Raw genomic sequence first — 13,451 nt, 5'->3', positions numbered from 1 at the left:
TCTTCTCTGATATTTTTCAGTCAAAATGAGATTCTGTATTTGCATTTCAACAGTTGTATTGCTCAGTGAATTAAATAAACCTAAATGAATGAATGAATGAATCAATAAAATAAGGACAGGGGTTAAATGAATGAAGCTTCTGTCACCAATAATAAACAAAACAAAGCAAAAATAGGGGATACACGAGTCATAAAAACAAGCCTACAGCTCCCTGTATCTTTGACCAATCAAATCTATTCTGGTCTGAGGGAGTTCCTGATTGTTGCACTGCTGCACGGAGCCTCGCTGTAACTCAGAGAAGGCACGGAGGACAACATTTGAATTTTGGGTGAACTATCCCTTTAAAGCGTCAGACGCTAATTTCACTACATTTCCATGCATGCCTTGCGCACCGGAAGTCACCGACCCCTCCACCGGATATCTGCACACGGCGCCGAGAAAGGCCCTTTCCCGTCTGTGTGGAGTGTAGCACGGAGCGGCAGACACAAGTGAGTCGAAAAATCACTTTTTACTCGCTTTATATGCCACTAAAAAGAATAATGGTGGGTACAAGGAGGCACTATGGACTCTAGTTGTCCGAATTATACAAATTTAGACGCTCACTTTTGCCGGAATGTGTGTTTTATTCCCTTTAAATGTGACCGAGCGAGTACAACACCGCTGGGCGTTAGCATGTGGCTAACTGGCTAGCACGCGTGGATGCGGCATGTGGACGAGCCGCCGCGTCAGAAACCTCCATTAGCGTCCTCTACCTCTGAACATGGCGGTGATATTAGTTTAAAGCTTGCTCGTTTAACTTAAGAAATGGTTATTGTTGACCAGTAACGTACAACATCGCCGGATTGTAGTCGTTTGTGAGCTGCCGTGTCTCAGTTCAGCCTCCGGTGGAGGGAACAGGCTTCAGCTCCGGCCCTGCAGCTCTCAGACCACGGGTGTCTTTTATTACCACCAAATTATACCTGGCACTCGTTTACACAGCCTCTTTTCGCAGTTCTGTATATATATATATTTTGCTTAACGAAACATCAAACCCAGGGTTTTCTCCATATCCCAACACAGGCGTGTCTTATCTAAGGAAGTTGTTGAGCTGCGGTAACTTACCTGTGTTTATCAGTGAGATGGATTTTGTGATCTTTAGCTTACCTGAGACTTATTTCGATGTTCACACTACATTTAGATTTGTTTGCCCCTTTTCACAGTATGCAACTTGATGATTTACAAATTCACATAACTAACTGTGTTAATAAAAATGCTTTTACCATTTTATATCGAGGCTAGAGTCACGCCTGAACATGACCTGTTGTCCTGGTGTGCTAGAGTGCTCGTAGAGGAAAATGTCTCTGCTTATTCATTGGCTGCAGCCTGTCATCGTGGCCCAGTCAATCACCAACTTAGACACATGATTTAACAATTAAACATTATCATGCCTAAATGTAAAGATTTGTCTTAAATTGCACCTTCCTTGCTTGACACTGAACTTCTTGCCCTTGTGTCAACAGTGACTGAGTGGGAGAATGCCCCAGCTGCAGCTGAGACCCCAGAGATTAAACTCTTTGGCAAGTGGAGCACCGACGATGTCCAGATCAATGACATCTCCCTGCAGGTAAGCAGCACCACCTAAGAGATGCTCTGTGTATGAGCTGATATCTGTGTTAGTAAAAATGCTCTTACAATGCATATCGAGGCTAGAGTCACGCCTGAACACTGCCCTGTTGTCCTGGTGTGCTAGAGTGCTCGTAGAGGAAACTGTCTCTGCTTATTCATTGGCTGCAGCCTGTCCTCGTGGCCCAGTCAATCACCAACTTAGACACATGATCATCTCCTAATACTTGTTGTATGTGTGCGTTCTCAGCCTAAATCTGTGTAAAGTAGTAAGCCACAATATTTTAACCACCTTTCACTTGTCGCTACAGGATTACATTGCCGTGAAGGAGAAGTACGCCAAGTACCTGCCACACTCTGGAGGACGTTATGCCGCCAAGCGTTTCCGCAAGGCCCAGTGCCCCATCGTGGAGCGTCTGACCAACTCCATGATGATGCACGGCCGCAACAACGGCAAGAAGCTGATGACCGTGCGCATCGTCAAGCACGCCTTCGAGATCATCCACCTGCTGACCGGAGAGGTAAACAACCACGGACCGTCACGTTTCATTTGATTTGATTTAAAAACAATAGATATTGTTAAACCAAGATAGATTTACTTTGGAAATAATTGTAGGTCAGTGAAGGGTGACTGTCTCTTGCTCCTTTGATCAATGTGACCATACAAACCGTATAAAGAAGCCTTAAAATTAAATCTTATAAAGTAGCTACACTGTTTGTTTGCCCCTTTTCACAGTATGCAACTTGATGATTTACAAATTCACATAACTAACTATGTTAATAAAAATGCTTTTACCAATTCATATCGAGGCTAGAGTCACGCCTGAACATGACCTGTTGTCCTGGTGTGCTAGAGTGCTCGTAGAGGAAAATGTCTCTGCTTATTCATTGGCTGCAGCCTGTCATCGTGGCCCAGTCAATCACCAACTTAGACACATGATTTAACAATTAAACATTATCATGCCTAAATGCTCCAGCTTTAATGCACTTAACAGAAGTAGTTGGTAGTTGTATCGGAACAGATTACCAGCACGTTGCGAGTCACATATAGTGTTTTTTTGTTGTTGTTGTTCATTGACAGTTTAGTTAAAATCTTATTTTTTGTTACATTTTCTTCCCAGAACCCCCTGCAGGTCTTGGTGAACGCCATCATCAACAGTGGACCCCGTGAGGACTCCACCCGTATCGGTCGTGCTGGTACCGTCAGGAGGCAGGCCGTGGACGTGTCCCCCCTCCGCAGAGTCAACCAGGTAACATATCTGCAGCCGTTTACAACTAAAAACTGTTTTTTGTTTCTTTTGTACAAAGTTCTTTATACCCCAGATATAAATTTGTTGCATTTTCATATCTTGACAAAGATACTAATCACATCTGGTAGAGTGAGGAAGAACACAACTAGCTTTTTGATTGCATTAAGAATAGTACATTGACTATAATATATATAATATATTGACTGCACACTGACCAAGTTTATAGTTTAATTGTAATGGGGAATACAAAAGCAATGTATACACTCTTGTCTGATAGTAGATTTCAGTTAATCAACATTAAAGTGTTCATTTTGTCTTGTTTTATGCTCCCGAGGTGAATAAACACATGTATGAAATGTACAAACCGAGGCTAGAGTCACGCCTGGACACCTCCCCATTGTCCTGGTGTGCTAGAGTGCTCGCAGAGGAAACTGTCTTTGCTTATTCATTGGCTGTAGCCTGTCCTCGTGGCCCAGTCAATCACCAACTCAGATACATTATTCTACCTGTCAAGTGTTCAGTTCACTCCCCTGAAGTTCATTCGTCAGCCCGTCTCACCTTCTTGTCTCTCTTGTCTTGTCTCGTAGGCCATCTGGCTGCTGTGCACAGGAGCAAGAGAAGCTGCTTTCAGGAACATCAAGACCATCGCCGAGTGTCTGGCTGATGAGCTGATCAACGCAGCTAAGGTAAATCGTCATGAAATCCCACTGTGAACATGTCATTGATCAAAGTTTTTATTAATACCGCCAGTCTGAAGTTGTGTCCTTTTAATGTGATGATGCTTATTGATCTTTGAATTTCCTGTTTCAGGGTTCATCTAACTCCTACGCCATCAAGAAGAAGGACGAGTTGGAGAGAGTCGCCAAGTCCAACCGTTAAACATGTTTGCTTTCTAACAAAACAAATAAAACCCCAAGAAATTTTCAATGATTCCTTGAGTTTTCAATTAACCTCATCTCACCTTCATAAAGGAGATCATTTTTTATATTTATTTTTTTGCCTTTAATCAACAGTAGAGAGAGAGACAGGAAATGGGGAGGCAGAGAGGGGAAATGACTTGCGGAAAGGGCTGTCCGATGCGGGATTCGAACCGGGGCCACCTGCAGTGAGGACTGTAGCCTCAACATGGGGCGGCAGCTCTACCAAGTGAGCTAAACGCCACCCCATAAATTGTAATTTAATTTAAGGATGTTGTGGTGCTACAGAATCTGCATTATAAATGGGTGATAAATATCATTCATGTGAAAGAAAGTAACAAAACAGGAATACCTACTAGTATAAAACAGTTTTCAACCCTAACACTCGACCTCAAATGACCCTAAATCAGTGGTTCCCAACCTTTTTTGGCTTGTGACCCCTTATGACATCACATTTATTTTCATATGCTGCATTTTATTTGAACTCGATTTATATTCGAGAAAGTGAAAGTATAGAATACTATCGTTTAAGATCGGCTGTGGTGGTTTTAATCATAATTTTAAAAGGAATAGTAATTGGTTAAAACATTTTTATCAGTAATATCAATTGCTCGACATTTCAGGCAACCCCATTTGAATTCCAGGCGACCCTACGTGGTGTCCCGACCCCAAGGTTGAAAAACACTGCCCTAAATGTTGGATTCATCACACAACTGTAGTTGTGCCTCAGTTCACTCAATATTGTAAATTGTGAAGGCCAAAACCAAACATGAATGGAAATGGTGCATGTAGGATTTTAACCTCACAGGCTGGAGCTGCCTTTGCTAATCAAGGTCATGTCGCCTAGCAACTTTAACTGTAACTAGAGTGTTAGCTGTTTAACTTAAGTGCAACATAAATTTAAATTTAATAACACCTCTGCTTTCATTAATTAACATCCAACTGCATTGGATTTAAATAAGTGTTGTGAAAAAAATACAAACTGCAAAGTACTATACACACAAACAAGATGACTGGTCTCATCAATTGTCAGTTCAATTTTTTTATTGGCTTCTCTACATATGCTACAAAGTCATACATAGGAAAAGCTAGAACAGGTATTTAACAAAAAGAAAAGCAAATCTATACTTAAAATGACCTAAAATTACAGGACGTATAGCTGCTAACAGTAAAATAACTAATACTTGAAGAGTAATGAAGTGGACACCAGCCTGTTGCATTATGGGTGTGAGAGCTAAACAGTCACTAATCTGAGCACCACAGGGTTTTCTACACTGCTCTTAAAAGCATTGAAATTGCAAAGAAAAGGCCTTAGAGGGTATTAAAAGGTCTCATGTTGACTTCAATGTGTCGGCTCAGTGGTGCTCACAAATTATTACAAGTTAAATAGTTGAATTAGTGGTTTCATGGGTGTTTTTCTTTGTGTGTGTGTGCTGCACTGTTGGTTCAGCAGGGGGGGCCGCTGTGCCAAGAATCAGTCTGTCTTCTGTAGTACATCTTGTTCACAGATGAATCTCACTCTCTCATACAGATACTGTGTGTCAGTGTTTCCTTCAACAATAAATAGACAAGAATTGAAAGAATTGAAATCAGTGGGAAGTGTTTCAACAGGCGCCCCATCCTAACCCACCGCCACCGTGGACATATGCAGGTAAAATACTGTAACGTACTGACGTGTCAGAGCGTAGCGGCTGTTTTCAGAAATACGTGTGTTTTCTGTTGATGAGGAGGCAGAGCGAGGACAGGGACGCCCCCAGTTTGGAGGCCTCGCTGCAGGCCGTCGGCAGCAGGGTGTAGTCCTGCAGCTTCTGGAAGGCCTGCAGAGGAAACAGTTCATTCATCAGCGCTGGCACGGACGTTAAAGAGTCTAATAAAAGAAGGAAAATCTGCTTCACTGGCTGGAATGACAGCTCCTTAAATTACTTTCAGGTGTCAGAGGCTTTCATAAAAAAAAATGTCTTCAGTGTCTGTCATGCAGATTGTGAAACCTTCAGTTCTCACTGGATGTGAAACAAGTAGAATAGAGAGAAAGTTTACAAGAAAAGAGAAATATGACACCTACTTTATTTTCTAATGCATTTAAGTATGACTAATGTAACCTCCATTATTGTTGTCTAAACCACTTCTAGACAGCGTGAACACTATATATCGATCATGGCAAACAAAAGTAAATGATCAGTCTTTAAGATATTATGATTTTTGTTCACAATATCAATTTGAGATACATGAAAAGTATGCAATGATTCTGTTACCCAAAGAAACTGAAAATTTAAAAAGGAAATAAGTCTTAGGTCAAGTAATTCCCAACAGTGGATGCAGGTACAGTTTGATTATTTGACACCAAACTGGGCCTCATCCTGATGTTCAGTGCAGCAAAACTAGGACAGAAGTCACTTTTCAGCTCACGCCCTCGTTTCTTGGGAAGGAAAAACAAAAAAAGAAGAAGCTCCAAAGTGTTTAAAATTGTCAAGATATCTCAACTTCTGTCCTCCCGCCCACTCACATATTTAACAGGTCAGCAGTGAGGGACGAGCTGTGAATGAGAGAACGGCTTCCAAAGACATTTCCTTTCTGTCTTTTAGGAGCCAGAGAGAGAGAGCGACTGACGCTGTCGCAGCAGGACGAGTGTATTGTTTTGTATCGAGACACGTGGGCTCATAATATAATGAGACGTTGCCGTTAGGATCTCCGCTCTGTTTCCCATCAGTTACACAGAATTATAGCAGAGATCTGTATCAGCGGAAACATGTCCTCCTGCCTGAGATCTGTTAATCTAATCACACAGTCTGTGGGACACTATTTAGAGTTGTGTATATTTTCTGCTAAATATCAGTGAAGTCAGTGAATGTTTTATTTCACTTTCACCAAAAACCGCCTGCAGTATTTTTTTTTAAATGCAGTTTTATAAAAATCTAAGGTTTTAATTCACAGTATCTGGAGCAAATTACAAGAAACAGGAGCAACTCCTGATTTAGCAAATACATTCGTCATGGGAATTAAAGGGAAAATCCACTGATTTCACACAGGGAGCTTTCAGACAGACACGGTTCTGGTTCTGGCTTCGTTACGGAGTTTCAAAACTTTCGTGCTTTCTGTTGAACCAGCAGTGTTCACACCAGTTTAAGTGGAGAATGTTATTCTGTATTACTCAGGAAGAAGTAAACACAACAGTGGCAAAATTTTAGCTTTTTGCTGTCTCAGTCGTCCTTCTTCCGTTTTTTAAGTTTATTAATGATTTGGTCTGGCGTTGGAGTGAACCCAGCCTCGACCGTCTCTTCCCCAATTTCAAAGATAAGAATTGCTTTACTTTATTTAGCCCCAGAGGGAAGTTCATACAGCTCGCTCTTTCTGGTGCTGCTTATCTAGCTTTTCTTGAAATTCTGTCGACATTTTGTTTCTTTAGCAGACCACTGCGATTTATTCTTCTCCAGGTCATCAGACGCCGCCCTCTCCTCCTCCTTCCTGCTCGTCTTCACAGGTTAGACTAGGACGAGCCCACTGATGACGTCACGGTTCGCAGGAAGTACCAAATATTTTTGTTCCCCTGAGAACCGACTTTTTAGGTTTGAAACCTGTTATTTTTTCCGTATCAACGCACCGGCCGGTTTAAAATTTGTTTCGGGAACCGGTGTGAAACCCTTAATGAAGTCCTCCGCCTTTGAAAACAGTTTTATTACAATGCACATGATGACTCTAAGGCTTTGCTACTGTTAACTTTGCTACATCTCTCATGATTATTATCAACAGATCATCAGCATAGAGTCTGAGTCTGTTCCCTTAAACATGGGATTAAATAATATTTAAAAGCCATTGGAAAAACTACATGAAATGAAAGTGTTGATCTGAGAATTTTGACTGTACTCACAGAGCCGCTGTCAGGACTCTCGTCTGCCGGCCGGTGCAGCAGGAAGTCCCGTTTAGACGGACCTTTGATGTAGATGCAGTTTGCGGCCGATTCCTCTGGGACGGTGAGGATTTCATAGTGGTGATCAGTCAGTTGTTCCATCATCTGGAGACAAATACACACACACACACGTTACTTACTGCACACCACCCTGACAACTCCACACACACACACACACACACATACACACACTGCAGCAGACCACTCCCAGCATTACACACAGACTCCAAGACAACAGCATTAATAATATGACATCAGCCGTCAGGAGATGTTGAATGTGTGCAGCAGGTCACATGAGGACAGAGAGAAGAGAGAGGTGATACACGTGTGATGGATGACACGGCTCGTTTTGATGGAGAGCAGATGTTAAGGATTTTCAATAACATGCTGTCGGTAAACTTTAAAATCAATCTCTAAAATAAATTCATGGGATTTTACTTGAAATTGTATCACATTTCCAATCACTATATGCAAACTAAATGTATGCAGTTATATGCAGATGTTTGTGTTTTTATGTTTTACAGTTATTTTCAGCAACCTCTTGTCAAATGTTACTGAACTCCTTCCTTTATTTTATGATATTTAAAAGCATTAAATACTGTATATAAAATAAGACACACGTCTAAATGATAAAATAGAAGCAGCTTTAACATATTTTTAAAAATGTGATTTGTAGCAATACTGGTGAAGAAAAATAAACAATACTGAAACATCTGCACTGAGACTGTAAACAAGTTTCACACACACACACACACACTGACCCGCAGTGTCTTCTTGGCTCCGTCACTGTTGCTTATGATGATGGTGTCTGGACCTCCCATGGAGCAGATGTTCTTCAGCCGGGCGCCACCACACACGGGGACGGTCGACACAGCGAAGTCCTGAGCAGATGGAGGTTTGACATCTTTAATTCACACACACACACACACACACACACATTCTCCTATGGACCAGTTTCACAGCTGATAAGTTCAGAGTTCAACCTGGAGGCGGTTTTAAAGTGAGGCTGCAGCACATTTTGCATCATGACAAGCTGCAAATATATACTGTACATGAAAGCTTTGTTTCAACTATCTGATAAAGACTGGAGCTACAAATTCACTGCAATGTGATGAGAGTATCAGCTGCGACACATGATACAGACGGAGGAGGTCTGAGCTGACGGTCTGCTGGTCTTCCTCCTTTACCCCTGACCGCATGATACTTTCCACCCACACTGAGTCATACCAGACTGACCCAACACACACACACACACCCACACACACACACAGAATACAAGTGGACGCAGAGTCTGTGTGTGTTAAAATGTGAAATGCACTTAAGGGGAAGTGGGGGATCAATACTAATGGGTGGGTCGTGTGCAGCCTGAGGGGTCCCTGTGTGTGGTCTCCCATTATTTGGCCGATGCAACGACCTCATTCATCAATGTTTACAGAGTCTAATTCCCCAAAAGCAATGATGCAAATGGCCACCTGCTCGCTTTTGGCAGCAGGAGCTCATCTTCTGACAACGACTCTTGGCTCTGTGACAGTCTTGGCTAAAAAAAAACTGGAACTTTATTGATTATTTTAGAGTTTATTGGCGAGTCTTTTGTCTGATCTTTTACAGACTGATTCACACACACAGTTAGAGTTAAGTGACTGGTGCGATCGTCTGTCAATCCAAACTATCTTCCCTCCTTCCGTCCTTCCCGTCTTTACCCTGAACGTGTCTGCCAGCACCTCCGCCCCTCTGCGGTTGGTGTGGGAGGAGATGCCGACGAAGAACTCCCTCCCCGTGAAGAGGACGTCGCTGCCCTCCAGCGTGGCCCCGGCAGAGTCCCCCTCCTCGGAGCCCATCTCCACCACGTTCAGGTTCAGCTCCGACATCACCCTCCTCACCGCCTCCACCTGCACGGATGGAGAGAGATCTTACTGAAGCCACCGTGAGCCCAAGGGTGAGCGCCAGTTTGCATGTTTTTCCAACTCATTAGCAATTATTAGATTGTGTTAAAGGGATAGTTCAAAATTTTGGCAAATTGGCCCATTGCAATAATCCCTATAGTCTTAGGAGTAGGTTCGTTACCTTTAATTGTCGGTGCAAGCTATTTTTTGAACGGCAGGGCAGAGCCGCGAGATGCTCAGAGCTACGCTACGGAGGCTAATGGGATTTCTTGGTTTCCCTCATCAAACTCATCAAATAAACAATCCAATAACTCCAAAACACTCTGGTGGACAAGTTGTGACCTGCACATTCACCACGCTATGAGATAATAACAGAACGTTAAGAGACAGAGTTGTTTTAGAGGCAAACGCAGAGACTGCTTGCTGAAAAACTGCCTCCGACGGGAACGCGCATACGTGGTTTTGCACGAATTTACCTCTAAAACAACTCTGTCTCGTAACGTTCCGTTATTATCTCATAGTGACAATTAAAGGTAACGAACCTACTCCTAAAACTATAGGGATTATGGCAATGGGGCAATTTGCCAAAATGTTTAACTATCCCTTTCACAAAACCTCTGACAGCCAAAATTTAAAGTCAGTTCAGCTGCCAAACAAAACTGCACCGCCTCGCTGAAGTCAAATCCAGAAAATAAAAACAAGGGCGTCATGGAGAGCATGATCATCTCTTGTTTTTAACAGGTCTCAGATGTTGGAAACTTAATGAACCAACCAGAAATTATCTGATTGAGCAAATAAAACTAATAATGTAGTTTTGCCAATGATGTCATCACTGATTTAAACAAATATCTACAGCAAGTTCACTCATCCCAGCTGAAACAAAAGGCTTCTACTCAGCCTGTTTATCTCACAAAGCAAGATTAAGTGCATTATCTGAAGATTAAGAGGTGCAGAAATGGGTCACTACAACTACTACGGCCCCTTTTTTTCCCTTCTCCCTGGCTTTTACCTCGCTGCGTCTCTGCTGTTTGAAGGGCCTGGTGATGAGCGCCGTGTCTCCCTGGATGACCGCCACGTCCTCTATCCTCCAGCTCTCCGGCAGCTCGGGGTCGGGGGGGATCTCGATCAGCTGCAGGCCCACCTTCTGCCTCAGGGCCCCCGTCAGGCAGCCGAACTGACGCTGGGCCTTGGCCAGTTCGACAGAGACCTCCCCGTTCTCGCGGCCATCTCCCACTGTCGTCTTCCCAAAGGTCTCTGGGATTCCCCGCACCACGGCGTGGGTGAAGCGGCCATACGGGCACATGTTTGCCATATTTGCATTAAAAAAAAGTTTATAAAATAAAGTGGTTAACCAGGGTTTTAGTATTCTAATCTCCCCCCTAAAAAAAAAAGTCAATAAGCTTTGGTCTGGAGTCTAAATGAAGATAACAGGATGGATGAGGAGGTCCAGAGGGACAGTGGAGAGCATCTTCATCCCCGTCTCTGTGCTGCTTCTTTCATTTCACCACTCCACCTGCTACTCCCTCGCTTTGCTGATGACGCCAAGAGGTGGAAGCAGATGATCTCAGCTGCAGACGAGAGCGAGACAGACACATCAAGGCCAAAGCCTGACAACGAACACAAGCAGAGGATCAGTTTGGAGCTCCAGTGTGGCACACACACGCACACACACACACGCACACACACACACACACACACACACACACACACACACACACACACACACACACACACACACACACACACACACACACACACACACACACACACACACACACACACACACACACACACACACACACACACACACACACACACACACACACACACACACACACACACACACACACACACACACACACACAAAACATCTCAGGGCTCACCACGTGCCTTTTTGTTGTTTCTTTTTACTTTGAGGTATAAATATCTACACTGAGTGTCTTGGAGAGTTTAAATTATACAACATCAGAATCAAGATTACATAAAAAGATGTTGTCTTATGTGACTTGGACGGTTATTTTTGATTATATATATCAACAATCACTCATTTTCATAAAAACCTCCACAAGCTGATACAATAACACAAAATGGGAACAGACAAAAGGGATGATTGTCCAAGGTTAACACATTATTTCAATGGCTCTACACAATGTGCTGCAAAGCCTTTTCCATATTTGGACAGTGGGTCATATTTGGGACAATTGGGCCTTTTATCATCTTGGGGTCGCCCACTGTGAGGCTGCAGAGAGGGAGATCCACACAGGATGTGGCCTCAGAAGTTGAGCAGCAAGATGCTGGACTTTGATTTCCACTTCATGTTGACATAGTAATAAGGCAGCACACACATACACACACATAGTACACGTACATACACACACAAAGCACATTAGGGCGACTTCACTGCAAGTTTAGACACTTCCACAGTGTTAAAAAAAACTGTGCAACTGTACTGTTTCTGTTTCTTTATATGTTAGCATTTAGAGTAGTTCCACAGTTTGGTTGTTTTTGTCAACGTGAACATCAGCCAGAACAAAAAAAAAAAAGAAAGAAAGAAACATCTTGAGTGTTTGGCTGCTGCTGCTGCTGCAGGAGTGCACCGCCCCGCAGTTCAACGCTCCTTCCCAAACACTTCTCAAGAAGATGATGTTAATAAAGGAGGGGAAACTACCACGAACACTTCGAGAAGTTACACAAATGTCAAATATAAGTGTGTGAATGCGGGGCTTTACCTGTTTAAAGTGGCGTATCTCCCACGCTTGGCCGCGTTTCCCTCCGTCTGATTTAATTTCCAAACCTCCCCAGTCTGGTCCCGTTACTCCCTCTGTCCTCTCTGCTGCTCGACGACGTGTCAAGATGGCGCTCATGGTTTTCACCAGTTCCGGTTAGTCCCTTCAAAATAAGACGACAGCTGTGCCTGACTATTATGTCCAGCGATGGTAAATTTAGCTTCATTTACTATAAATACTATTTATAGTATTATAAATAAAAATATATATACTATATATTTATAGTATAATGTATACTCTATTTATTAAAGCAGAAGTGAGTGATATATTTGTGTTAATATAAGTCTTAAATAGTTATATCTTCCGACAGCAATCACTTACATAGAGTGTTTGGACTGAAACACGGGTCTCTCAGTCCCTCTGCTCTGCTCTGAGCCGAAGAGAAAACATTTATCGTATCCTACAGTTTTTATCCAATGAGGAGAGAGAACGGCATGCAGGGCTGTGTGTGCAGCCAAGGAACGCCGTGAATGTGGTGACGTAGCGACGAGGACTGTTATGGTGCGTTCAAGGAAACTCGTATTTTTCCGACCGTGAAGTGGTACCAGTTCGATCTGGTACGAGTTCACCGGTCGGAAGTTACGAGTGGCCGTTATAGTGACTTTCACCGGTAAAACAGGTCGGAAAAACACGAGTGGGTTGCCTGGAATGCTACAAAGTCGTAAGTTGTGACTTGAAGCTGTAATTTACGATTTCAAAAGCCTACCTGGAACGCAGCATTAGCGAGAACGACCGGATCACTCACTTCTGCTTTAAATAGAGTATACATTTGAGTTAAGCGCTTTACTTGAACATTTACATTTAAAGGAACTTTATACCCCACTTATTTCAAGGGAAATATTGTACAGTAGCCTATATAACAGGATAGCCTAATGCCTACAAAAATTATAAAGCACTTATCAAAAAATAACTGATTGCTATTACTCAAAAGTATACAACATTATACGTAGGCTACTAATCAATAACGACTTATTTAACTTACAACAATCTTAAGAACTGGTTCATCAATTGGAAAAACAAAACAAAACAAAAAAACACTTCATTATTTCACCCTCAGCCTCTTCAATGTAAGAATGTATTGTTTTCTGCAATCTTTTCTTGCAATTAAC

General features: G+C 42.6%; 2 protein-coding genes across 3 annotated transcripts; one reads left to right on the top strand and one right to left on the bottom strand.

The window, feature by feature from the left end:
* The first annotated feature begins 414 nt into the window (after positions 1–414).
* rps5 (ribosomal protein S5) lies at positions 415–3,779 on the top strand. Its single transcript, XM_083981971.1, has 6 exons — positions 415–488; positions 1,500–1,603; positions 1,914–2,123; positions 2,724–2,852; positions 3,440–3,538; positions 3,663–3,779. Coding segments are annotated over exons 1-6 (612 nt in total). The 5' UTR covers positions 415–487; the 3' UTR covers positions 3,732–3,779.
* A 1,248-nt stretch (positions 3,780–5,027) lies between these two features.
* On the bottom strand, positions 5,028–12,390 carry ddah2 (DDAH family member 2, ADMA-independent). 2 transcript variants are annotated; one of them, XM_083982120.1, is made up of 6 exons: positions 12,286–12,390; positions 10,566–11,124; positions 9,374–9,562; positions 8,435–8,554; positions 7,635–7,778; positions 5,028–5,586 (listed from the first exon to the last, which is right to left on the bottom strand). In XM_083982120.1, exons 2-6 carry the CDS (start codon positions 10,866–10,868, stop codon positions 5,467–5,469), a joined length of 876 nt encoding a protein of 291 aa, XP_083838246.1. In that variant the 5' UTR covers positions 10,869–11,124; positions 12,286–12,390; the 3' UTR covers positions 5,028–5,466. The 2 variants fall into 2 exon arrangements, with proteins under 2 accessions (XP_083838246.1, XP_083838247.1); XM_083982121.1 differs by having other exon boundaries at positions 10,566–11,163; positions 12,286–12,368.
* Positions 12,391–13,451: the final 1,061 nt, after the last annotated feature.

The sequence above is a fragment of the Trachurus trachurus genome (assembly GCF_905171665.1).
Source record: "Trachurus trachurus genome assembly, chromosome: 11".
Classification (NCBI taxonomy): domain Eukaryota; kingdom Metazoa; phylum Chordata; class Actinopteri; order Carangiformes; family Carangidae; genus Trachurus; species Trachurus trachurus.
The sequence above is the reverse complement of the archived record's forward strand: the minus strand, read 5'-3'. Positions and strand labels throughout refer to the sequence as shown.